At 33.4% G+C, this 24,035-nt stretch overlaps 2 protein-coding genes across 5 annotated transcripts in view; both read right to left on the bottom strand.

Annotated features, from left to right (window-relative positions):
• LOC120415757 (probable chitinase 10) overlaps positions 1–24,035 on the bottom strand; it is a 219,586-nt gene that overhangs the window by 41,888 nt on the left and 153,663 nt on the right. The window lies entirely within an intron of this gene.
• LOC120415759 (uncharacterized) lies at positions 5,984–6,893 on the bottom strand. Its single transcript, XM_039577366.2, has 2 exons — positions 6,746–6,893; positions 5,984–6,686 (listed from the first exon to the last, which is right to left on the bottom strand). The coding sequence occupies exons 1-2, from the start codon at positions 6,794–6,796 to the stop codon at positions 6,378–6,380; spliced, it is 360 nt and encodes a 119-aa protein (XP_039433300.1). The 5' UTR covers positions 6,797–6,893; the 3' UTR covers positions 5,984–6,377.

Here is a 24,035-nt window from a genome sequence, read left to right as displayed (position 1 = left end):
ACTTTTCTCACACAAACACATTCACAAACAAGGTGGCAGGCTGGACGTAAATTTTTCTGCTCGTGTCATTTTTATGGAGCTTTCCGTTTTTGTATGTTTGAGTAAAAATTAAAATGTTTTTTTCCGACAAATAAGTTTGTACGGCTTGTGATTGGTCTTAAACTCGGTGTGCGCCTGGTGGAAAATGCTTAATCCGTTCTGTAAAAGGAAATGTCCAAACCTCCGGCCATTTCGTCGCGTGTGTTCGATAAGATTTCCATCAAACGGATAAGTGCCTACATTCGCGTTACGGCAGCTTAATGCCGGAATTGTGCCGAATGCCGATAGCCATCAAGTTCTGGATCAAGAATGTCTCAACACCTCTGAAGGCCCAGCGGAAGCATGGATATAAGGAGCCGCTTGAGAAGAGCATCTTGGATGGATCGCGGGAAAAGTACCAGGAACCGCGGACGGAGAAGTAGAGCAACTCAAGATTGAAGATTTAAACTTAAAATTTCAAGATGAACATTTTTGAAGCTCGTCTCAGATGTGAAGACTCCGTTGTTTGGTGAGAGCTTTCCATTATTATTTTCAAATAACTCTTACATCCACTCTGACATTCATACATTTCACTGAAGACAACTACGCCAACCATATTATATACGCGGTAGGGTGTTCCCTTGGTCGTTCGCTGTGAGTTGTGGATTGCCTGCTTCTCTAATGAAGGTTCGACTGGGGGGGCATGCTTATTAATTTCTCGTCGCTCCATACCCTCAGTGACGTGATGGGAGCAAGGGCGTCTATGCAAAGTGTCCCTACACCCGCTACAAATTTCTGGCGCTTGGGGAGGGAAGAGGGAAACCATTTTGATATATGCGCCGGTATTTGTAGCACTAAAATTCGTGCAAAAAAACTTATGCACGTGGGTGTACAGATTACGGAGTAAAAGATGATCGAATTGTTCACCTAGCGCTCACATGTGTTCCAGGACCAAGTTGCCTGCGGGTATGGGGATCATACATACATACATACATACATACATACAAACACATTCACAAACAAGGTTTGCAAGGTTGGTGCGCAAAAAAAGTTACTCGCCGTAAATGGAGCGGAAAATGCACGAATAGTTACCCAAAAGTGTGCGCGGGGCTGGTGGGCAAGTAGATATGCTAGATTTCCTATGGTCGTTTATTACGTTCAATTGCGAGCAAGCTAACATTGCAAACTTAATGACGAAACGGCAATGATTGAAGTGCGTGAAAACGGGCCGCAGCAACTCACCTGTGGAAAAGAAATGGAAAGGAAAATGGCATCATTAGTATTTGATGGGTGATTTGCGATTTTCTAAAGTTTGATTTCTATTAGCGAGTTATCGGTTGGGAAAAGATTTTATGGCTATCAACATTGATTAATCTGCAATTTCTATTAGGAGAGTAATGAGGCTTGAATTCATAACATTAAACGCAAAAAACATCACGAATGAAAGAGAAATTTCTGTTTAAACTAATTGGGCTATAAAATTTTGAACTATTCAACCTATAAATTAAAACTGAAAGCAATGCCATAAATAAGGCCAATTTCAAGCGGAAATATATGATCGCATGACATGGAAACCTTAAACGCATAAATCATAGCCATTGGAAAAGGCTTAACTTAAGTTGAGCACGCAAATTTTATGGTTTTTATCAGCTGAACATCATCTAATTTTTGTGTTCATGGTGATTCCAAAAGGAACACTTTCTTACGTTACATTCAAATACTTTTGGATGATCAGCACTAAATTGTGCTGCAGTGTGACCAGCAAAAAAAAAAAAAAAAAACGCTGATGGTGGTTTCGTGGCACCTTTTCAATGCTAAACAGGTAAAGAGGGTTTAACATTGAGAACGCTGCATGGCATTGAAGCAAAAATGTGGAACAGTGAAATAGGTAAAAATGTTACGTGAAGGTTTAAGAGTGGGACGTTTGTTATGAATTGGGTGTAAATATCATGTTAACTTGAAATGCAAAATATGAAATAAATTGAAGCATTTTAGAAATTTAAGTTTTTTAATCCTGTCGAGGTTGGAGGGAGTGGAGCACAATTTTAGACATTTTAAAGCAGCCAGGACGTATCACAAGATAGCATGCATGCGTTATCTTGGCAACAATAGGAACATAGAAACAATGTAATAAACAATTTGCATTATTAACCTTCTACAACCCAACCCCGCCTCTGAGCGGGCTTCAATAAAAAAAATCCCCCAACATTCAATTTTCAACCAATTTTCGATTAAAAAAAACATTGGAGAGAAGAACTCTTGAAATTCAAGAAAACTTTAGGGTTGGAAGTGTGACTTGTTTTAAGCGACTTTTTCAATGTTTAAAAAATGTATTTTTTTGTGGGTTCAACTTTGGCTGTGTTTTTCGCAAAAAAATTCTTTATTATTTGTAAAAATAAGTATGCAATAATTTTTGTTTTATCCTAGACTATGCCTCTAAGCATTTTTAAACAATTTAAAGGATAATGGTTACATTCTAGAGTGAAAAATGTGAGAAAAATGCAACAAAATTAAAAAGAGGCTGTAAAAACATGGAAAATCTAAATAGACAAATGCTAATGATATGACGTGGTAGTATTAGCCAAATACTATCAGAAACAAACAAATCTAAACAATGATAAATATAAATACAAACAATGAAACAAGAAAAATTATATATAAAAAATTAAAAGCTTTTTTTCGTAGAACAAAAGTTGCTCATAATGACCTCCTAAGCACGGGAAAAATAAAAAAAAATCGTAAAAAAATTGGGCGGTTGAGGTTTAAAAAAACTCTAGATAAGCAATCATCTACGAAATCGGCCGATTTTATGTATTCTTTTTTGTATTTTTTTTTATTGGAGAGTAACAGTTCAGAAATTTTGAAATGTTAGAATTGATTCCAAAATGAGAAAAATATTTTTTTCGAAAAGATCAGGAAATTCACTAAACATTTTAAACATTTTAAATATTAACATTAGTTTTTTTTAGATATTGGTACAGTCCAGACTCGGTTTGTATGGGACTTCGGATAATCGAATCACGAACATAAACATTTTTTCTTCGTTTTTATTTATTTTCTCACTTTAAGCATCAAATTCGAGTTCTGCGACCCCATTTTAGTCAAATTTGAATGGTTGACTGCCTGGTAAATTAAAAAATGCATTTTTTCAAAAATTTAACATCGCCATTTTGGCCGCCATCTTGAATTAAAAAATTCTAAATCACTTTAGAGTAGTTTAAGGGTCATACTAAAGCTCAACAATCAAAAATAAGACAACAAAAAAAAATTTGTCCTGATTCGATTATCCGAAGTGAAATTTTGCCAAGGCCTTCGGATAATCGAGTCTGGACTGTATTAGGAAAAATGGCTGATTAGAAAAAAAATAGTTTAGATTAGACTTTAAAAACTTCAATTTTCTTGTATCTCTTCTTTTATTTGCTGTATTTCAGCAACCAGAAGTCCAAACTTCTCTTAGGCAATTTAATTTAAAAAAATCTTACCGATAAAAATAAAATCGAATAATGGAATTTATCAGTTAAAATTATACTTTAAGTGTTGCACTTTATCAAAAAATCTGTAAAGTACTTTTCGATTGCAAATTTAATTTTTCATTAAAAACTGAAGTAAAAAAATGCGGGTTTTGTCCCCTAAAACATAGGAACCATTTATAAGTGGACACTTTTTTGAAATGTGAGACCCACCCTTCCCCCCAAATATGCCAGATTATTTCATGGGAGATCTGTATTTTCTTTAAAATAAATCTGTATTTTATCTGTATCATGTCGAATTCTGAGCCAAAGAAGTTTTTTTTTAAATTTTAACATAAGATTTAATCTATTTAATCATTTTAAAGCATAATTTAATTACTAAATTGTGGAAAGTTTTTAAATATATATATTTTAAATCATGGCTGCCCCTCTCGTGACAATTTTCATACAAAACAAATCATTTGTATGGAGCGTGGACAATCGCTGAACCAAACCGCCTTCCCTCCCCAGTTGTCCACGTGGTTTATGGAAGATCCCATACAAAAAAAAAATCATATTGGGAAATCTAGGGGAACAGCATCTAGCTCCATCGTGCCTCTTATAAAGACATATCAGCACTTTGAGATCAATTACAACTCATGAAAAGCGTTTTCAATTAAAATCGAGCGATAAATAGCTCAATAGGAAGTGAGCAAGCAAGTTTCTATCAACAGTTTCACAAAATAAGTTGTTTAAATAGTAAAAATCGGCAAATTAAATGGAGTTGGGAGCGATAATTCCTTCTGATTTTTGTGAAAAAAGTTGATAAAAAAAATCGGCATTTTTTTCATTCGTGTACCAATTTGTTTCTGATTAGAGCAGTTCTCTACGGAATCGGACTTTTTTCTTTAATTTTAATTTTTGTATTTTTTAATCGGGCTGAAACTTTTTTGGTGCCTTCGGTATGCCCAAAGAAGCCATTTTGCATCATTAGTTTGTCCATATAATTTTCCATACAAATTTGGCAGCTGTCCATACAAAAATGATATGTGAAAATTCAAAAATCTGTATCTTTTGAAGGAATTTTTTGATCGATTTGGTGTCTTCGGCAAAGTTGTGGATATGGACTACACTGAAAAAAATGATACACGATAAAAAAACAATTTGGTGATTTTTAATTTAACTTTTTGTCACTAAAACTTGATTTGCAAAAAAACACTATTTTTAATTTTTGTTTATTTTTTGATATGCCAACTTTTCAGAAATTTCCAGAATGGGCAAAAAATCTTTGACCGAGTTATGATTTTTTGAATCAATACAGATTTTTTCAAAAAATCGAAATATTGGTCACAAAAATGTTTCAACTTCATTTTTCGATGTAAATTTCGATGTAAATAATTTCGACGGTTTTGTTCGAACGCGAATCAGTTCAATACGGAGCGTCGGATCGAGGTGCTCTTTGTTGCGTTGGGTTCGTATAAGTCCAAGGAAGGTTTATACGCTAACCGATTGACACTTTGGCCACTCTGGAACGATTCCGGAGCATCGGCAAATTGTATGGAAAAAGTTACGTAAAATCAATTTTTGATCACAGGAGGCTTAAGCTAAAAACGTCAACAAACGAAGGCAGAACGAAGTTTGTCGGGTAAGGCTTGTTTTCTATATGTTGCTTTATTGAACTTTGTTGATACGACCCATAGTTGCTGAGATATTGCCATGCAAAGGTTAAAAAACAGGAAAATTGATGTTTTCTAAGTGTCACCCAAACAACCCACCATTTTCTAATGTCGATATCTCAGCAACTAAAGGTCCGATTTTCAATGTTAAAACATGAAACATTCGTGAAATTTTCCGACCTTTTCGATAAAAATATTTTCAAAAATTTAAAATAAAGACTAACATTTTAAATTGGCGTAGTCCTCATCAATACTTACAACTTTGAAAAAGACCCCAAATCGGTCAGAAAATTCATTAAATGATATAGATTATCGAATATTTTCGTACCATTTTTGTATTGACAGCTGCCAACATTTTTTGGAGCCTTGTATGGGTGAATCAATGACACAAAATTACTTCTTTGGTCATAGGGAAAGTCCCCACAAAGTTTGAGCAAAACAAAAACTCTATTTCCGGTTTTGGTGGAGAATTGCTCATATAGAAAATCTAGTTTTTCAAGAGGTAATATGAAAAATGAGTTTTTTTTACAAGAATGTGGTCATATTCCCTGAAAAAGACACTTGATCAGAAAATCATGTCTCAAGATGCAGGTTTTCAAGAATTTTTATAACACTTTTGTTACGGAGATTTTTGGGTTTTTATTGAATATCTCAGAATTGGAATCTAATTTTGGGTATCTGTGAAGGTCAAGGCACTGTGTGCTGCACAAAATGGCGTCATTTTTTAAGTTAATTTTTAATATAATTCCAAAAAAATAAATAAAAGCAGGACAAAACCTTCGACCTATCAGATACGTATCGAACATGTTTCACATTGCTTCGTTCATTGAATCGAAGTCCTTCAAGGTCAAAATCAACACTACGATGAACGCTTTTTTCTCACAAATCAATCGACATGAAATCTCAAACAAGTTTGTGTCAACCGGCTGTCCACATTGATTGATCCCAAAGGCCCTCCCAGTCAAAATGTCGATGAACCTCAACCCACACACACACACATATTGCACGACCAAATCGAACTCGGTAGATCATTAAGATCAACCGGTTTTAGTCGCGCCCGGTGAAAAGGTCTCCCCCTCCGAGCCCAAAGGTCACCGCGGACTGCCTTATGCAAATCGCGACCAAATTCAAGTTTTCTTTCTCGCCGAAAGTCGACCACCCGTTTTTTTAGGGTGTTTCAAAAGGTGAGAATAGCTTTTAGGTTTATTGACTTTTATGGATGGGACCGCGAAGGTTACGGCTTGATTTCATGACTGAGTTGATCCACCACTTGAATCGTCTTTTCGGCCGTGACGTCGTCAGGTTTGGCCGGTCTTTTCACGCCGTCCTGGCGGGGCTCATCGGTGCGACCTTCGAGGATGGCCTCCTCGAAGTAGTGGGTTGCGTTCTGGTTGGGGTGCAGGCTCCAGTCCGGAACGTAGTGCCGGATGATGTAGTCCAGCAGGTAGGTTAGGTAGTGCACCAGCCGAACGACGTCGGGACTGGTTGGGGGGTGTTCGGCCTCGGGGTTCTGAACAGGTGCGGCGAAGGTGTGCCCGCTAGGCTGTAATGTAGCGTAACTTCCTGACGTGGTGCGCTGAACAAGCATTAGAGCGATCTTACCCCGTTGATCACGATGCTGAGGATCACCATCAGAGCGATTACCGTACCCATTGCCAAGATTTAAGTTATACGACTGCAACTTGCAGTCTAGAACTGGAATCTGAATTATTTATCGCAATCGACGAAGCCTGGGTGACGCGGGACAAGGTCTCTCGTTGTTCAGCTGCGCAAACTGTCAGCCAGGGGTAAACATGAGCGAACTATTTGCACAATCCAACGTGATCCTCGCGATCACGGCATCGCGAACCATTGAGACATAACTCGGCGAGGTTGTGTGGTCTGATGATGTTCCACAAAAAGGCCCCAATTTTGGCCGGGTGAAACCTAAAGCACACAAAAACCGTGCAGATTAGCCTCAATTTGGGCGGATTGTAGACGAGAAAAAAAGAGTCTATTCAACAAATTGGATAAGTGAAACCGAAACCGCGAATCAATTACAAAGGTGAACGGATTTTGTACCATACACGCTTCTAATGGGGCTGTAAAATTTGTACGCGATTCAGGCTGGCTTTCGGGGCGAATCGAACTGTTTTTGTAACGAGAAGATCGGACGAACCAGTTTACAACCATTCAATATCTACTAATCTGAGTTATGAGTATAACATTTTTGGAAGTTCAATCAATCTGTAAAATTGATGTATATTTTTAAAGATTGTCAAGCAATACCAATTCAACCAACCCCTCCTGTACCTAACCAGTCACACTTTTTATCGACCCATGCAAGTAGACTCCTCCCAAGGTAATCCAGTTCCAGTTCGTGAAGTTTCGCAAACCCGCTGGCGTCGCCAACGAGATTAACTTGCTGCACTTCTCAACGCTTCATCGGCCGGCACCAGTTGACCCGTGGTCCCCCCTCCCTCCCTCCCCTTCCAACTGGGACAAAACTTGTTCAAATTGTTCGTGATTGAGAGCAAACCGGTACCGTCGGGGGTTCGATTTTTGGACGTCACGCGATTTTGGTGGTTGATTGAATATTATGAAGTTGTTTTAAAATTCATTGATTTAAAGCTAAAGCTTAGAAAACAATAAAACATCAAATTTAATATGCCTAAACTTTTCAACGCGGTTCATATTCTGAATGTGAAGGGAGTTGAGCAGAATAGTAGCTTGAACAGCTCAATCAGCGGACATTGTGTTCACGTGCGCAAACAGAGACAGAGGGTTGAGTTTGTTCTGGCACCTGAAAACTGATGTAATAACACGGTTCCAAGGCATCAACTGCGGAGTCTCTTGGTGATTGCCTTGCCAAAGCAGGAAACACTCCGGGTGACTCAATCGATCTCAATGCTGATTTTAAATGTGACGAAGATATCTACAGTATTGGTTCCATACGCCGGTAATACATTTTGAAAGAAATAATCTAAAAATTATACTTATCACGTTTAGTTAAATAATTCTACAGAACTCCATTTTCTTCTAATGAAGGTAGAGGTGTTCTGGTTAGTTAGCATTACATCGTAACAGCCAACACTTATTTGATTTTTTCTTTGAAGCAAATCATGTTTTCTTTACTTTTCAGTAAAGAGCATTTAAAGGACGTGCAGATTATTATTATTAGTATTATTGAAGACACTTTACCATTGCAATGCAGACGTGCAGATGAACAATTCAAAGTATTTTTGAATTTGACCTTTCGTAAATTGAGCAAGAACCGTTTGGCTTTGTTTACAGCTGGTGCCTAGGACTTTTTGAAAACTAACCCGAGATAGAATAGACGAGATAGACTTTTGAAAAACAAGAGTTGAATCTCAACAATAAAACACGGATAACTATTACAACAACTCATGAAAAAAAGGCAAAATTTGTCCAAATTGTCCGTCATATTTTTTTTGTATATTTGTCCTTTTGAGACAAATGTCCGAAAATCAAAGTTGATAACGAAAAAATTATCGAGGCTGGATAACGATAACGATAGTTCTATCGTTATTTTGATATTTCTGTCGCCAATAATCTTATCGCCTATAATGAACGTTAACTCATTTTTTAAATCTTTCTAAAATCGTCTTAATTCAACCATACCATGTTGAATTTTCAATGCTTTCATTAAGAATTTAATTTTTGAAAATCTAGTAAGTTTCAAAGTAAAATATGTACTCAAAATTGTTCACAAGATACCGCATTTTTTTGAAAGTACGGAAATTTTCATAATTTGCAATATGGTTATCAAACGAAGCAAAATGTTGTATGCTTTTTCACTTTCTTAGAGTTTTTTATGGAAAAAATTTAAAATTTTCACAAATTACCGTATTTTTTCGAAAAAACTAAATTTTTCATAATTTTCTAATATGGGAATCAAAAGAAAGCAAAATTTTGTTTGCTTTTTCTTTTTATTAGTTTTTTTTTGCAAATTGCTTAAATTTTCACAAAATACTATATTTTTTCAAAAATATTCAAAATAAATTAATTTGAAATATCGGTACAAACGACGCAAAATTTTGAATTTTTGCATGAAGTATTTGCTTTTCGCTTCTTTTCATATCCATAGTGCATATTTTGAAAATTTGAGTATTTTCGAAAAATACGGCAATATGTGAAAATTCAAGTTTTTCAAAAAAACTCTAATTTTTTTAAAAGCAAACGAAAATTTAATACGTTGGATACCCATATGCAAATTATGAAAATTTGAATTCTTTCGAAAAATTCGGTAATTTGTGAAAATTTTAGTATTTTCTAAAAAAACAACTCTAATAATGTCAAAAAGCTAACAAAATTACGCTTCGTTTGATACCCATATTGCAAATTATGAAAATTTGAGTATTTTCGAAAAATACGGTAATTTGTAAAAATTTTAGTATTTTCCAAAAAAAAAACAGCTTTAATTATGTCAAAAGCAAACCAAATTTCGCTTCGTTTGAGTATTTTCGACAAAATACGGTATTTTGTGAACAATTTTGAGTACTTATTTATTCAGTCCAGACATAATTATCCGAAGCCTTGATTATCCGATGTTTCGATTATCCGAAGTTCGATTATCCGAAGGTTTGTATAGTACTTCGGATAATCGAATCACGAACAAAAAAAAAGTTTCCTTTTTTTATTTTCTTAGGCCGTTGCAAATATTTTTCGAAGTTTATGTCCCTCGGCTCTGGCCAAAGTCGAGGGGGGGGGGGGGGGGGGGGCAAAAAAATAAAAAAAAATATTAAAATTGAAATAACAAGCCATAGTTTCTACATTTGCATGGAAAAAGTGTTTTAAAATGTATTTTACACTACTTCAGTTGTTTTGCAATCATTAGTTTCCAAAATATCTAAGTATTAACGAAAAAATTTTTTTGTTCGAAAAAAACTTTTCGCGGTACTGTACATCGGAATTTCACAAAAATTCTAATTTTTTTCATTTGATCCCAAACACGCTTAATATGATTTTGAACCCAGGAAAATGCATTTTAAATTGTTTTGAGTCGATTACACCTATACTTTCATTAAAATTTTGAAGTTTTTTGAAAAAAATATTTTTTTTGCCCCCTGATTTTTCGGGCCGATTTTGAAGGGGGGGGGGCGACAAAAACTTTGAAAAATATTTGCAACGGCCTTACTTTTAACATCAAATTCGAGTTCAGTAACCCCATTTTAGTCGAAATTAGAAAATGTATATTTTCAATGCTGCAAAACCGTCATTTTGGCCGCCATCTTAGATTTAAAAATCTAAATCCCATTAGAGTAGTTTAGAGGTCATACTGAAGCAAAAAATATTTTCGAAAAATGATTCGATTATCCGAAGTTTCGATTATCCGAAGTGAAATTTTGCCAAAGCCTTCGGATAATCGAGTCTGGACTGTACTTTGAAACATATAACATTTTCAAAAAAATAATTCTTAGTGAAAGCAATGAAATTTAAATATGATTTGGTTGAATTAAGACGATTTAAGAGAGATTTTAAAAAGTCATCGTCCATTAGTTTTGAAAACAATCGTAAAAATGTTTTTGAAAAATAATTGTGTGTTCTGTTCGATTTGGTGTCTTATGCATTTTTGTTGATCAATAATTGGGCCAAAGAATTAACCATATTTAAAAGTAATTCATTGTAATTGTTGAGCTTATTTGTATGGTTAACAAGTGTAAGCATTGCTTCAAACTGCCTTTAATTTGAAAGGTATCGAAAGAAGCTTGGATAACACAACTAAACACATTTTACGATGAAATATTTGATTATTTCAACGTAAACAGTTAAATTTGACCGATATTTAAAATGTTGAATAAATCATTAAATTGATCACTCCGATTATATGTTTTTAGTTAATTTATTCCATCTTTCAACCGAATTTTTGCAAAAAAATATTCAGGAAATTGATTTTATTAGTATTTTTCTAAGCTAGCTAAAACTTTAAGGGGGCCTTCCCAATGACAAAAAACCCCTTTGTGTCATCAGCTAGCTCCATACAATTTTGGCAGCAGTCCATACAAAAATGATACGTTTATGTCTGAAAATCTTTATCTTTATCTTTTGAAGAAATTTTCTGATCTATTTGGTGCCTTAGGCAAAGTTTTAGGTATTAATGAGGACTTTTAAGAAAAAAAAGCAACATTGCGGATTTTCCTTGCCGATTTTTAAATTACATTTTTAATTTCGAAATTTTGCCGCCAGTTTTTTTTTAATTTCGTTTCATATATGAAAAAAAAAATCTATTCTGAATTTGAATTTGACCAAGTATAAAATATAAAATCAAGTTTGCAATAATTACTATTTGCGGAAAATTTTAATTTTCTTAAGGAAAAACATTTGTTTATAGATTCATTGATATTTTACAAGTTTTTCGGAGACAGCATAACTTATATTGTGTATACAGCATGTTCCGACACTTTTTGCAATTTTTTTTTAAAACTTGGTCTCATATTTTGAAATTTAGTTTTTTTTAGTTTAATTTTTGGGAGATTCTGAAAATGTCTAATAAACTTGTCTAAGAAACATTAAGATTGGACCTCTGGTTGCTGAGATTCTCCTTATTTTAAAATTTCTCAGCAACTAATGATCTAATTTTCAATGATAAATATAATAAATAAATGCGATCATAAAATTGTAAAACTGTTGTAAATTTTGTACAGATTTTCATAACATAACATTTTAGACCAAATAACAAATTAACTATTTGGTTTTTGATTTAAGTGATGATGATTGATTGATAATTTTGTTTTTAAATTTTTGATGCCATTTGTTTTTTTCTATAATCAAGGGGTGATCAAAAAATAATTAAAGTATTCATGTTTAATGAAAATCTTGATGAGACGACTGTTTTTCGATTTTCTATAAAAATCAAGGATGTTGATTTGTATTTAGAAATTTAAAATTTTTGCACCACAGTTCGGAAAAAACAGATTTCTCTATTCGCATATTAAATGTAGTAGATTTTTTGGCAACAAACTCAGAAACATTCAAACATAACGAATTTTTGTAAATATTTCAAAATACGCTTTCGGTAAATATACTATTTTTTTAAGGCCATCATCTGGGAAGAATCGGGACACATGTGGCGTTTTTTTAACAGCAATTTTGAAGCTATGTTTTTGCTAAATATTTTGATATTTTTTGTTGGTTTTAGTTAGACCAATCAAAAAAAGCAAAATTGGTAAAATTTTAGCTTCAATGTGCTCTAAAACTGATATTCTTATACAGACTGTAGCTTACTAAAAACAATTAGTATAAATATAAATGTCTAAATGAATTTTCGAAACATTAATGGTTTGCGTACAATATTTTAAATTGTTTCAATAATAGAAGATGGTTCCAAAATCAAGTCTAGTCTTTATCAGAATCTCTTGTTATAGTAATCAACGTTATTTCTTCGGTGAGAAAGAAAAACAAAAACAAACAGAAAACAAGTGTTACAATGAAAACACCAAATTTTGTTACAACTCCCCGAGGGTCACCCTTTTGGTATGGCCACCCCAAGGCAGCTCCCCAAGGCGAATTCCTCCTCGCACAGCATTTTCACACAATTATTTTGCTTACCAAGCAACGGTGGCGGTGGTGCCTTGGGCTGTGTGTCACTTCATTTGAAGAGAGGTAGGTTTCATCATCCACCAGTCAGCGTTACAGGTTGACTTCAATCAGCTGTTTTGCCAGGGTAAACAACGTCGTACGTTTTGGGTAGGTCGGAGTTCCCCACTCTCCCCTCCCCCTCGATTAATGATGGTGACGACGCTTGCTTCTTGGTGGTCACAAATCAATCAACTCAACTGTGGATAACGTACGGAGTCCGGAGTCGTGAGAAATGGAACTTCATCATCGTCATCATATGGGTTCCCGAGGAGACAGGTTGAGTTACGTCGGTTGAACGAAACGCAAACTTTGCACAACAGCAACCGTCCGAACAAGGAAAACCAACACACACAGAGCGTGGAGTTTTCACTTTTATTCAGCACAATAAATTGATACGCGCCTGACTGTGCGAAGTTATGATGGAAAGTGAAAGGACTTGCACTTTTTCAGCTTTATTTGGAGCTTGTGAGGTTTAATTGAGTTTCAATGCATTTTTTTTCTTACGATTTTACCCATACAAACGTCAGTTAAAGTCAAGAGAATGAAACTTTAGAAACATGTTAGAAATCTTATAAGATTTAATTTTGACTAGTTCCGGCTCCTCTCATTCCTATCATTTAATCATTAAAGTAACTTCCTTCACAAATCAGATCGTGCCTGAATCTCCGACCAAGCACTTTGTTCAGGTTGATTTATAACCATCAATCCGCCAACGACCAGCTTCACGGACACCAACGCCCATCTTGACCCACCGAAATTCAACCACCTTTCAACTGCCTCAAATTGTGATTAATTTGTTCAAAATGGGCACACCTCTCCATAGGTCTCCAGCTCGTTGACGGCCCCCGACAAGTGGCTATCGAAAATTGTACCATTTATTATGTTAATAATCCGACCTTATTACATAACTCCAATCCGATCCTCCGACGATGGGCCGAGGGGAATCTTACAAGTCAGTCTCTGACAGACAGATCAAATCGAGTTGTAATTTTCAATTAGCATTAATTTTCATAATCGACCGACGACGACGACGACGGCATGCAATGAAATCGAAAGTGTTGGGAGAGACTTTGTTCGACGATGACCTGGGACTTGGTTGAATCATCCATCCTATTCGTTGAGAGTTTTGCGCGGAGGAAGATAATTATAGCATTAGACGTTGGTTCTGCCCCGATAATTGTTGTGTGATTTGTGAATGAATGGCAGGGCACGATCTTTGGGGAAGGTTCTTCCATGCAGTGATGGTTGAGTTGAGTGGTTGAATTAGCGAGGTTGAATTGGTAGGATTGAACGATTTTTGATTTGAATGTTTACGTTTTTTTCACAGAATTCTTAAATTTAAGCAATTGTTAGCATTTTTGGCAACTTGCAAATACGAAATCAATAATTTTTTTTACTTTACTGGCAAAACAACACGTTTTTACCTTTTTTAAGGCATTTCTTTTGGAACTTTTAATAGAAGTCATCTTTTCATGAGCTTTTAAGGGTAAAATGTTTGGCAAGATTTAGCTAGGTTTTTGCTAAACTCTCAATTTTAATGAGTACAACTTTTTTTTTCATATTTTAAACACAGACAGATTGTATAACAGAAGGTCAAATTACATAAGATTGAATGGACAGTAGGTAGAATTGACAAAAAGGCAAAAAGTCAAAAATGTATTTTTCTTAAAATGAATGTTAAATGAAATCTAAAAAGTTCATTTGTGAAATAAAAATACATTTATATGAAAGAATATAAAAGTAAGCTTGATTCAAAAACATATTTCTTTAAACAATTCATGAAATGTTTATGTTTGATTTATTATTTTGAATTATTTTGAAAAATTTAGGCCGTTGCAAATATTTTTTGAAGTTTATGTCCCTCGACTCTGACCAAAGTCGAGGGGGTGCAAAAAAAAAAAGTATAAAAATTAAAATTACGAGCCATGGTTTCAACATTTTAATGAAAAAAGTGTTTTGAAATGAATTATACACCTGTCCAGTTGTTTTGCCATCATTAGTTTCCAAAATTTCTAAGTATTGACGCAAATTTTATTTTTTTGGGAAAAATATTTTTTTTGCGGTGCTGTGCATTGGAATTTCATAAAAAATCAAAACATTTTTAAACAAGCCCAAATATGCTTATTATGATTATCAATGCAGAAAAATGCATTTTAGATTGTTTTCAGTTGATTAGAACCTCTATTTTCATAGAAATTTTGAAGTTTTTTGGAAAAATATTTTTTTTGCCCCCTGATTTTTCAGACCAATTTTGAAGGGGGGGGGGGGGCGACATAAACTTTGAAAAATATTTGCAACGGCTTAAAATAAATTTCTTCAAAATATGGTGAAGCTCAAACTTATTCTCTTGTAATTTTTCAAAGAATTACTTATGTTTGAAAAAAGGAAAAACTCAGCAAAAAACGAGCCAAACGGAGAGAATGATTATAGCAATTATTTCGAAAGAATTTATGCATCTTTGAATTATTACCGCATTTTACCATTTTCCCTTATAACATTTTATAGACCTGTTCATGTTTGAAAGAATGAAAAAACTTCAAAAAAATTTGAGACATGGATAGTTTATTTTGAAATGATTTCAAAAATATGTTTGAACTAAACAAAATCTCACAAAAATATTTTAAGAAAAAATGCAAAAACTAACCAAAAATTTTATCTTCGGCAAAGTTTGAAGTTAGGATCAGTATTTTTCAGGAAGAATAGGAATACGGAAAAATCCCAGTTTTTTATTAGATTTTTTATCAGTAAAAGTTGAATTCTAAAAAAAGATTATTATAATTCGTTTTTTTATATTAATGATTTAACAATGATTTATTTAGGAAAGTTTAAAATCGTAGAAATTAATTTTGAAAGATGGTTTTCGGAAAAAATCGAATATATCGTTGAACCAAATTTCGAAAATCATTTTTTAATCATACACATTTTTCGATAAACCGTGCCTGGAAAAGCACCCTGTCAAAAAAATTTGAAATGCTAAGAAAATGTTCCTTTTATAGTTTAAGTAAAGTAAATCTTTCCCTGTTCCTGAGGGGAACACCCGTGAAGAGTATCGGGGCCGGCATTTACAAAGCGGATTCAGTGGCAATTTCATTCTCAACTTAATGTTAACATGTTAAGGTTAATGTTAACATTCCATAGGTCACCTCCCTAAGGTGTCGTGATAAGGTCCAGTTTGTGTCGTTAACTACCTTCCCTTTACTAAGCAATCGATTCCAGAAGGGAAAATATCACCAGTTGTGTTGGTCCGAGCCGGGATTTGAACCCCGATCTACCGCTTACGAGGCGGAAGCGTTGCCACTGGGCTACGTGGCTCGTTCTTATAGTTTACATATTCAGCAATTCCATTTGAAAAGAGCCTAAACCGAAAAAAAAAGTTCAAAAATTTGTCTGGGGGTTCCTTGACCAAAATAATTAGACCCGTATTTTTTTGTTTGGCCATTAGGGTGACCTACATCGTGCTAAGGTGGTTCGAAAAATGGCCATTTTCGTCTTTTTTTCGAAAAATCTCTTTTTTCGAAAAATCATATCTCCGCGCCATCATCCGATTTTAGCTGTCTTAGACGCAAAAGTGAGGTGATGAGTTTGGCTATTTGGGAAAAATAGTAAGAAGTTTCAAAAATCTAAATCACCATTTGAAAAAGTCACATGAAAACTTAAAATGGCGTTTTGACCGTGTCTGGACCAAAGAGCCTATGTCTGAAAATATTTTTATCGGATTTCGACGCGCCACGCGCAAAAACGGAAAAATGACGAAATCGACAAAAAATCAACTTTTTTCACTAAAACTGCGATTACTTGAAAATGTCAGCGATGACCTATAGATGTTTGGGTATCAAAATTTTCGTAATTGAAAGACGCAACTAACTTTTTACGATATTTTTTTATTTGAACAGTGAGTTTACTTAACACATGGATGTTCGACATAAAAATCCATTCAAAAAGCGTTTTTCAGGATTGCAAAAAATGTTGTAAGTAACTCGTTGCAAGACTAAATTGTTTCAGCACTCGACGTATTTATCCAACTCGGTAAACCTCGTTGGATAAATGCACGACACGGGCATTAGGAGATTTTTAAATGTTGGGCTGGATTTTTTAAATTATGATTTCAATTTTTAACACTTAACATCAAATCAATAGTTTTCGTGATATGGTGAGTTTATGAGTTTATACTAAACTCATTTTCACAATTTTGAAAAATTAATTGAGATTCTCAGCTACAAGCAATCCGCTCAACAAAGTCAAAAAATAAAGTTGCAGGAACTTTTCTAAGCTTTTCGTAATCAAAAAAAAAAAATCGAAGTTACAAATTTTCCAAAAATTGAACTCTAAAATATCGATAATTATGTTTGAATATACTTTAGATTTTTCCAACGATCATATTTTTTCAAAAACTCAGAACTCCAGTACCAAATTTTTCACTATCTCTAACTGTAGCGCAATATATGCCTTTTAAATCCCCTAAATAAAAAAAATAGAAATAAAAAATACGTTTTTTTTTTGGGAATTCGCCATTTATTGATAAAATTCCAAAAGATTTTTTTTCGTGTTCATATTGTTGCTGAAAAATAATAATCATAACCTACAACTTTGCTAAAGACTCCAAATCGATCAGAAAATCACCTTTCAAGATACACATTTTCAATAGATCCCATGCCTATTTTGTATGACCAGCCTACAAAATTGCATGGAAAAACTTATGATGCAAAATAACTTTTGTTGACGTAGGGAATGCATAACATTTCAATCAAAAATACAAAGAAAACTCTATTTGCGAAAACGTAGACAATTACTCTCTTATTTTGGAATAACCATTTTTTCATTATTGAAATGCGCTCAAAATAGTCTTCAAAGTGTAGAAAAGGAAACATCTGAAATTCAGCCAATAGCTCCAATCTCCAAATAAAATATACATAAAATATCCATGTTTAACAACAAATTAAAATTCGATGATTAAAAAAAATAGAACTTCTAGAAAAATACATAATGATGATTGAATAATTGACTGCGAAAAACTGATTTCAGATCAACTCTTGAAATTACATGCATTGATGCTTTTAAACTTGTCTATTGTTCCTTCCTCTCCGTCCCCCCACACAAACACTTGATCAAACTTTAGTTCCGTCATAACGCCGGCTCATGTTCGCATAAAGGAAACATTTCGAGTCAACTCCGAACGACCTGTCCGGTTTGCTGCTGTTGGGGTGGATTCGGTTTCAAGTTTAACAACTTTACAACCGAAACTCGAGAAGCTGCTGATGGTGATCACTTTTTTGTTGCTTGCTCTAGCAACAAACTCCGCGGTTGACTCCTCGTTTTGCTGAATGTCCAGTAAATTATGCCAATTTTGGTGGAAACCCCCTGAAGCTACAAGCCCGGAGATTGGACGGTGTGTATTCAAAATTTTTTGCTTATTTTGACGGGTTTTTTTACGCACGTTGAATCCGGAAACGTGGTGAACGTCCCGCGTGTTACGGATTTTGCCACCAACTGGGCTGATTTAATGACCACCCCCTTAAAAAGTCTGTAGTTTATGGGATTGGCCCTGCTCGCGTAATGATTCCTCCCAAATTGTTTTTTCTTGCTGTTCAGAACATCGTTGTGAGTGGGAGAGGACCTTCAGAGCTAGATTTTAGAACGGCTTATCTATTTTAAGAACTAAATCTTGCACCATCAGCAGCAGCAGTCTCCGCTCTGTCAATGACAAAAAACTACCCGACCGAATCGCAAACGATGTCGTCGAGGGCGGGTGAACGGAAAGCCGGCCGCCATACGGTATCTACCGTAGAAATCGAAGGTAACTGACGGCGCGGGCCGGCCGTAAAACGATACCAAAGTTGGTCGAAGAGCCGCGGCCAATGGAATGGTGTTGGCGATATGTGTGACGCCAGTTATTAGTGATTGTAAAGGGTTAGGGTGCCAATTATTGTCATTGATATTTTGTCTTTCAGCTTATCATCTCGCTTTGGCTCCAAATCCGGCTGAAATTTGTTTGGTGCCTTCAGTATACCCAAAGAATTCATTTTGTATCATTAGTTTGTCCACAGAATTTTCCATACAAATTTGACAGCTGTCCATACAAAAATGATATATGAAAATTCAAAAATCTGTATCTTTTGAAGGAATTTTTTGATCGATTTTATTCGGCAAAGTTGTAGGAATGGCTAAGAACTATACTGAAAAAATATGATACACGGTAAAAATTGTTTTGGTGATTTTTTATTTCACTTTATGTCACTAAAACTTGATTTTCAAAAAAACCTTTTTTTTTTAATTTTCTGATGTGTTTTAGGGGACATCAAATGACAACTTTTCAGAAATTTGCAGGTTGTGCAAAAAAATCTTTGACCAAGTTATGATTCTTTGAATCAATACTGATTTTTTTTTCAAAGAATCGAAATATTGGTCGCAAAAATTTTTCATCTTCATTTTTCGATGTAAAATCAAATTTGCAATCAAAGAGTACCTTAGTGAAATTTTGATAAAGTGCACCGTTTTCAAGTTATAGCAATTTTCAGGTAACTTTTTTGAAAATGGTAGCAGTTATTCATTTTTACAATTAGTGCCCATGTTTGCTCACTCTTGAAAAAATATTTTCGAAGATCTGAGAAAATTAACTATATTTTGCATTTTTGAACTTTGTTGATACGACCCTCAGGTGCTGAGAAATTGCCATGTAAAGATTTAAAAAACAGAAAAAATGATTTTTTCAAAATCTCACCTAAACAACCCACCATTTTCTAATGTCGATATCTCAGCAACTAATGGTCCGACTTTCAATGTTAAAATATAAAACACTCGTGAAATTTTTCGATCTTTTCGATAACAATATTTTCATTTTTTTAAATCAAGACTAACATTTCAAAAGGGGGGAAATATTGAATGCTTGGCCCTTTTGAAATGTTAGTCTTGAATTTTTGTTTAATATTGTATTCGAAAAGATCGAAAAATTTCACGAATGTTTCATATTTTAACATTGTAAATCGGGCCATTAGTTGCTGAGATATCGACATTAGAAAATTGTGGGTTGCTTGGGTGAGACTTCGAAAACATCAATTTTCGTGTTTTTAAACCTTCGCATGGCAATATCTCAGCAACTAAGGGTCGTATCAACAAAGTTCAAAAAAGCAAAATATTGAGAATTTTCTCAGCTTTTCAAAAATATTTTTTTTTTGAAAAGTGGGCAAACATGGGCACTAATTTAAAATAATGAATAACTGTGACTTTTTTGAAAAAAAATACCTAAAAATGGCTATAACTTGAAAACGGTGCACTTTATCAAAATTTCACTCAAGTACTTTTTGATTGCAAATTCGATTTCACATCGAAAAATGATATTTAAAAAATTTTGCGACCAATATTTCAATTTGAAAAAAATTGTATTGATTCAAAAAATCATAGCTCGGTCAAAAATCATTTGCCCATTCTGGAAATTTCTGAAAAGTTGGCATTTGATGTTCTATTAAACATATCAGAAAATATAAAAAAATTAAAATAGTCTTTATTTAAAATCAAGTTTTAGTGACAAAAAGTGAAATAAAAAATCACAATTTTTTTACCGTGTATCATTTTTTTCAGTGTAGTCCATATCCGTTCTTACAACTTTGACGAAGACACGAAATCATTCAAAAAATTCCTTCAAAAGATACAGATTTTTGAATTTTCACATATCATTTTTGTATGGACAGCTGCCAAATTCGTATGGAAATTTATATGGACAAACTAATGATACAAAATGGCTTCTTTGGGCATACCGAAGGAACCAAAAAAGTTAAAAAAAACGAGGTTGACTTTATAGCTGTCGGCCACCATTGCTAGTACCAACCACTAGTGTCTTCCTTTTTATCTACAAGGACTTCGCCGCCCTGGGCTCCTAACTGTATGAAAGTATGTATTTACACAAAGAATTTTAGAGCGCCCGCCGCGGGATTCGAACCGGCGAGCTCTGGATTGTGAGTCAAGTTTCAGCCGGATAAAAAAATACAAAAAAGAATCGAATGACCGAAATCTCAGATATTTGCTCAGTTAGAAAAAAATACGATATTTTAGAATACAAATTTTGTTCTAAAAGAAAAAAATATCTTTCTGGGTTATTGCATATTCGAAAGTACATTAAAGGTACATTAAATTTCCCATTAATTTCAACAGCTAAGTATCGAAAAAAAGCACAATTTTTTAAACTATTTCCGTATTTTTTGATGAAAAATACGTTTTTTTCGGAATTCTGAGTACGCCATAAAATCGAGAGTTCAATTTTACATAAAAAAATATACAGTACAGTTACCTTAACTTTGACATTGGCACGCGGATGACAAAAGGCACTAAGCGAAGCGTTTATTTCATAAACCTTAGCCAGCAAAATTCAAACACTTCACATCGTGTGCCAAATTAAGCAAATAAGCGCATTGTTAACCTTTCCTTGTCCACAATTATATATTTTTAAATTTAATGTTTTGTATTTGGTATTTTGAAATCCATCACTTTTGTTCACGAATCTTTAATGAATTTTCAATTAGTAAGTTTAATGTTTGAATTTCACTTGTTCACCCTCTAAAGGGTTCCGTCCCATGAGGGCGCCCATTAATATTTCAAATTCGTACACACAACTTAAGCCGCCACCACCATTTACTTTGAAAATGGGCTCTCGAAGGGCCCTGAAGTGGATACACAAGCGCGCGTGCCTTCGAGACTACATTTGTGCTTGCCAGGGCAAAATGCGTTCAAATTTGGCAATCGAGCGTGCACACACTCACACTCACACATTGTCCGCTGTGAATAAAGTTTGACTCATAGCTTGAGGTGTTGCTGTGAGGGCTTTTGAGCTTTGGATTTGAATCAAGGTCAGGCCCCTCTACCCCTTTAAATGGAGGTGCTAATGGGTGGATTTATGCTATTTTGAGTGTACGTGTTAATTAGCTGCAGTTTGGGGCAGCGAACGGAAAAGTTTATTTTTGAAATTGATTTTTGCTAAGTTGATTCCAATAGATATTTCAAAATAGTTTCAGGTTCATTGGCTTTCACGAATGATTCTCTTTTTATTGCTAAGAAAATTTTGGTTTTCAAATTAGTCAAAATGTAGAACACTAGAAAAATATCATTGAAAAAACTTTTTTTCATAGCGAAGTGCTTAATTTTTTTCTTTTAATTTTTCGTTTCTTGTTTTTGTAGTTTTATGCATTTAAGACTCGGCAAAATCTAAAAGACTAATATATGTACCTTCCCTGACTCCTGAACAATTTCTAAGTTGAATTGTATTTTAAATTCCGCAAATGCAAACATAGTTGTAGAAGAACTGATGAAGTCAAATAAAAAAATATATCAAAAAAATACTTTTTTCAAAGTACGCTTGCAAGATAAAAAAAATATCTCATTATTTTCATAATTTTCAAGAATTTCGCAATTTTTTCCAAGATTTTTATGTGGATGAAAATTTATCCATGCATTCCATAAATCAAAATGTTCCCAAAAAAAACTATTTTTTTTAAATATGTTTAGGATTCTGAAAAAGGCATCTTCTGCGCTTGAGTTTAGTTTGGTAAAAAAATTAGTTCCAGCGTAAATTAAAAATATTGTCAAACAATAATTCTAAAACCAACCATTTAATTTGCAATCGAACATGATTGTACCAAAAATTCAAGTGCAACATTTTCAAATAATAGGCAGTTTAATTTTTGCTCATCAAAATTACATCATGATTTTTCGGCAATTTAAAAATACATCAGAAATTTAATGAAATATGTATTTTTCTGAGTATTATCTAATTAGATTTTTTTTATTTTTAAATCGCGTTATATACGAAACTATTGGTTTGATTTTCAATGTTGATTTTATTTTCTGTTCAGGAAAAATAATTACGAAATTTAAAAATCTAGCTTGCATTTTATAAAATCAAAAAAATGTACTCTTGGTTCTAGAATTTTCACTGACTTTTCATTTTAAAACATCAAAAATCTAACGAGTGGTTTAGGTGAAAATTAGGCGACATTTAAAAAATCACAGTTTTTTTTTTCTTCACAAGACATTCACTCACATTTTTCAAAAAAATATAATTATTGCAAAAAAATAATTTTCTGGCTATATGGGAGACATTGACTATGATACTATGAAAAATCATCCTAACTTAAAAGAATTAAAGTGTTATTGCAGTTATAATTACATGAAAATATTCACAAAATACGTATTTTTCCAGTATTTTGAAAATGCAATCATTCTAAAAAAAACACTAAAAATTATTGTTATTGAAATATGATAATCAACTATTCGGGATTTTTTCATATATTTCGAAAGTAAGTTTTTTTAATACTAATTTTTTTCACAAAACTACGTATTTTCGAAAAAATACTCAAATTTTCAGTTTTTACAATATGGGTGTCAAATGATCGGGATTTTTCAAACATTTTGAAAATATTAAAACAAAATACCAAAAAAAAAATCATCAAACTTCGCATTTAAAAAAAATACTCAATATTTCAGTTTTTATAATGTGGATATCAAAGATCAGGAATTTTCATACATTTCAAAACAATTAAAACAGGTTTTTGAAAATACCAAAATTTTTCATTTATCACGTACGTATTTAAATTTCAGTTTTTTTTTACAATATGGGTGTCAAACAATCGGGATTTTTTCGTATATTTCGAAAGTGATAAAAACAAATTTATGAAAATCCTTAAAAATTTCACAAAACTACGTAGTTTAAAAAAAACATACTTAAAATTTCAGTTTTGAACTGAACTGGCTGATTTTTTGAGTATTTCTTTTTCGAAAATACGTAGTTTTGTGAAAAATAAGAGTTTAAAAAAATTGTCATTACTTTCGAATTTTATGAAAAAATCCCGAAAAAATTTAATATTATTAAAAATTTGTTTAATTTTTTTAAATGTATGAAAAATCCTGATCAATTGATATCCATATTGTAAAAACTAAAATGTTGAGTATTTTTTCGAAAATACGAAGTTCAAGGTTTTTTTTGGTACATTCAGAAATATTTTACCTTTTTGTAAAACAATGTTTTGTTTTTTCGTAAAGATGATAATAATAGTAGTTTATGCAACAAGTTGCAAAAAGAGATTTTTTTCAGCACGAGTCGTACATTTATCCAACGAGGTTCACCGAGTTGAATAAATACGAAGAGTGCTGAAAAAAACAAGTTTTGCAACGAGTTCCTTACAACATTTTTTGCAATTCCAAAAAGCACCCATTGAGTGAAATTTTATGTTAAATTTTCATGTATTTTGTCAATAAATCGTTTAATTTAAAAAAATGTTGAAAAGTGCTACTTTTCAAAACAAGTGCTGAAAAGTTCAACTTTTCAGCA

This window comes from Culex pipiens, chromosome 3, assembly GCF_016801865.2.
Source record: "Culex pipiens pallens isolate TS chromosome 3, TS_CPP_V2, whole genome shotgun sequence".
NCBI lineage: Eukaryota > Metazoa > Arthropoda > Insecta > Diptera > Culicidae > Culex > Culex pipiens.
The sequence above is the reverse complement of the archived record's forward strand: the minus strand, read 5'-3'. Positions and strand labels throughout refer to the sequence as shown.